Source organism: Eimeria tenella, genomic scaffold, assembly GCF_000499545.2.
Source record: "Eimeria tenella Houghton genomic scaffold, Eth_scaff2577, whole genome shotgun sequence".
Lineage (NCBI taxonomy): Eukaryota > Apicomplexa > Conoidasida > Eucoccidiorida > Eimeriidae > Eimeria > Eimeria tenella.
In genome coordinates, this window is record NW_013542446.1 from 1 (window position 1) to 2,024 (window position 2,024).

A 2,024-nucleotide genomic window follows, 5' to 3' on the forward strand; every position below is an offset into this window, starting at 1 on the left:
GCGCCACCCGCTCCTGCTGCTGCTGCAGCGGCTGCTGCCCCCGCTGCACCTGCTGTTGTGGCTAGCGCTGCTGCCGCTGCTGTACTTGCAGCTGATGTCCCGGAAGTTGCTGCTGCTGCTGCTGCTGTGCTGCAGCGCGGGCTGGATGAACGTCGGGCCTTGGAGAAAGCTGTGAAGGGACAGCAGCAAAGCGACGGTGAGTCAGCAGCACGAACGGCGGATATGCTGGTTCGCGCTGCCGCTGCTGCTGCTGCTGTTGCCGCTGCTGCTGCTGCTGCTGAGGGTCCCGCGGCTGGTGGCTTGCTGCTGCGCTGCAGACAGCGAGGTAAGTGAAGGCCTAGAGAGCGAAGAAGGCTCTGAGGAGGAGCTGGAGGCCCCCAAAACAGCAGGGGAGAAGCTGAAGGCGTTGCGAGCAGCAGCAGCAGCTGCTGCTGCTGGGGATGAGGCAGCAGCAGAGCTGCCGAACAAAGGCCTTTTTGCTCTTCCCTTTGTGCGAAAAGGAATGGAAAAGGCCAGGCAAGAAGCAGAAGCACTGCAGCAGAAGATCCAGCGTAGGAGGCAGCGGCGAGAAGCAGGCATCCCCAGCAGCAGCAGCAGCAGCAGCGGGAGCGAGGCGGAGGCCGACATGAGCAGCAGCAGCAGCAGCAGCGAGGCCAGCGAGGCAGAAGACGCAGAAGCAGAAGGCAATGCTGCTGCAGAGCCAAGCAGTAGCGCAGCAGCAAAGGTGGCAAAACTCTGCGTGGCTGCTGCCAAGCAGGAAAGGAAGCGCAAGAAAGCCGAAGCAGCAGCAGCAGCTGCTGCTGCTGCTGCTCCCACGCCCCCCAAAGTTGACAAGGAGCAGCTGCAGCAAGCGGAGACCCTCGTGGCCTCGCTGCTGGAAGAAGGAGGCATGGAGGCCCTTATTGATGACAGTTTGGGAGCAAAGAAAGCAGCAGCAGCACCAGATCAGCAGCAGCAGCAGCAGCAAGGAGTGAAGCAGCAGGAAGACAAGGCAGCAGAAGCAGACGGGGAAGAAGAAGACCCGACAAAGTCAACGAAGGCAGCAGTTGCGCTGCTGCAACGCACGTTGAAGCAGCAGCAGGAGGAGCAGAAGCAGCAGCAGCAGAAACGGAAGGAACTGCAGCAGCAGCAGTATGCAGCTGTGGCAGCAGACATGCAGGCGGAGGCTGAGGCAAGTCTGAAGCTGCAACAGCAGCAAAAAAGGAAAGAGCAAAAACAGCAGCAGAGCAGCAATCCGTGGCTGGAGCAGCAAAAAAGCAGCACAAAGGCCAACAATAAAAAGGGATCAGCAGCATCTGCTGCTGCTGCTGCTGCTGCTGCTGAAAATTCTGGGCCACCGAAGACGCTTCAGGATGGCCTGCAAGACTTTGTAGGTTTTCAGAATGCCTTTGTTGTTGCTGCTGTCTCTTGGCTGCTGCTGCAGTCACCGTGCTGCTGCTGCTGCTGCTGCCTCTGCTGCTGCTGCTGCATCCCAGTCGTTGTAGCTGCTGCTGTGTCGCTGCTGTGCTGCAGCTTCAAAGCGTATCTCCAGTTGCTCCTGTTGCTACAAAGGAAGCAGCAGCAGGGGAGCGCACGAAGCGTAAACTGGAACAGCAAGATCAGAATCCGCAGCAGCAGCAGCAGCAGAAGCAGAAGCAGCAGAAGCAGCAGAAGCAGCAGCAAAAGGAGGAGGAGCAGAGCCTGTTGGTGCAGCAGGCATTTGTAACAGGGGATGAAGAGCAGCAATTTTTGGCGGAGGCGGAAGCAGAAGAAAAAGCAGAAGAAGATTGTAAGACTACAGCAACCCACACTGCTTCCTCCCAGCCCTTCTTGCTGCAGCGGCATGCGCAGCTGCATGCGCAGCTGCACGCGCAGCAGCATGCGCAACAGCATGCGTGGGCTGCAGCATGCATGTCCTGCAGCATGCGCAGCGGCATGCATGCGCAGCAGCATTTGTGCATCCACAGCGGCAAAGCAGCATTTAAAAACGAAGATGCATGACTTTTGGAGCTGCATGCATGCGGCTGCACGCGAAGCAAAGTGCT

The 2,024-nt window shown here is 58.7% G+C and overlaps 1 protein-coding gene across 1 annotated transcript in view; it reads left to right on the forward strand.

Annotated features, from left to right (window-relative positions):
- Positions 1-91: 91 nt before the first annotated feature.
- The window catches only part of ETH_00033565 (uncharacterized protein), a gene marked incomplete at both ends in the record, with an annotated part of 2,771 nt that continues 838 nt past the window's right edge, over positions 92-2,024 (forward strand). The window contains 3 exons of the mRNA XM_013375162.1: positions 92-196; positions 318-1,369; positions 1,513-1,768. Coding sequence (XP_013230616.1) covers positions 92-196; positions 318-1,369; positions 1,513-1,768 — 1,413 coding nt within the window. The remainder of the gene's footprint in view (positions 197-317; positions 1,370-1,512; positions 1,769-2,024) is intronic.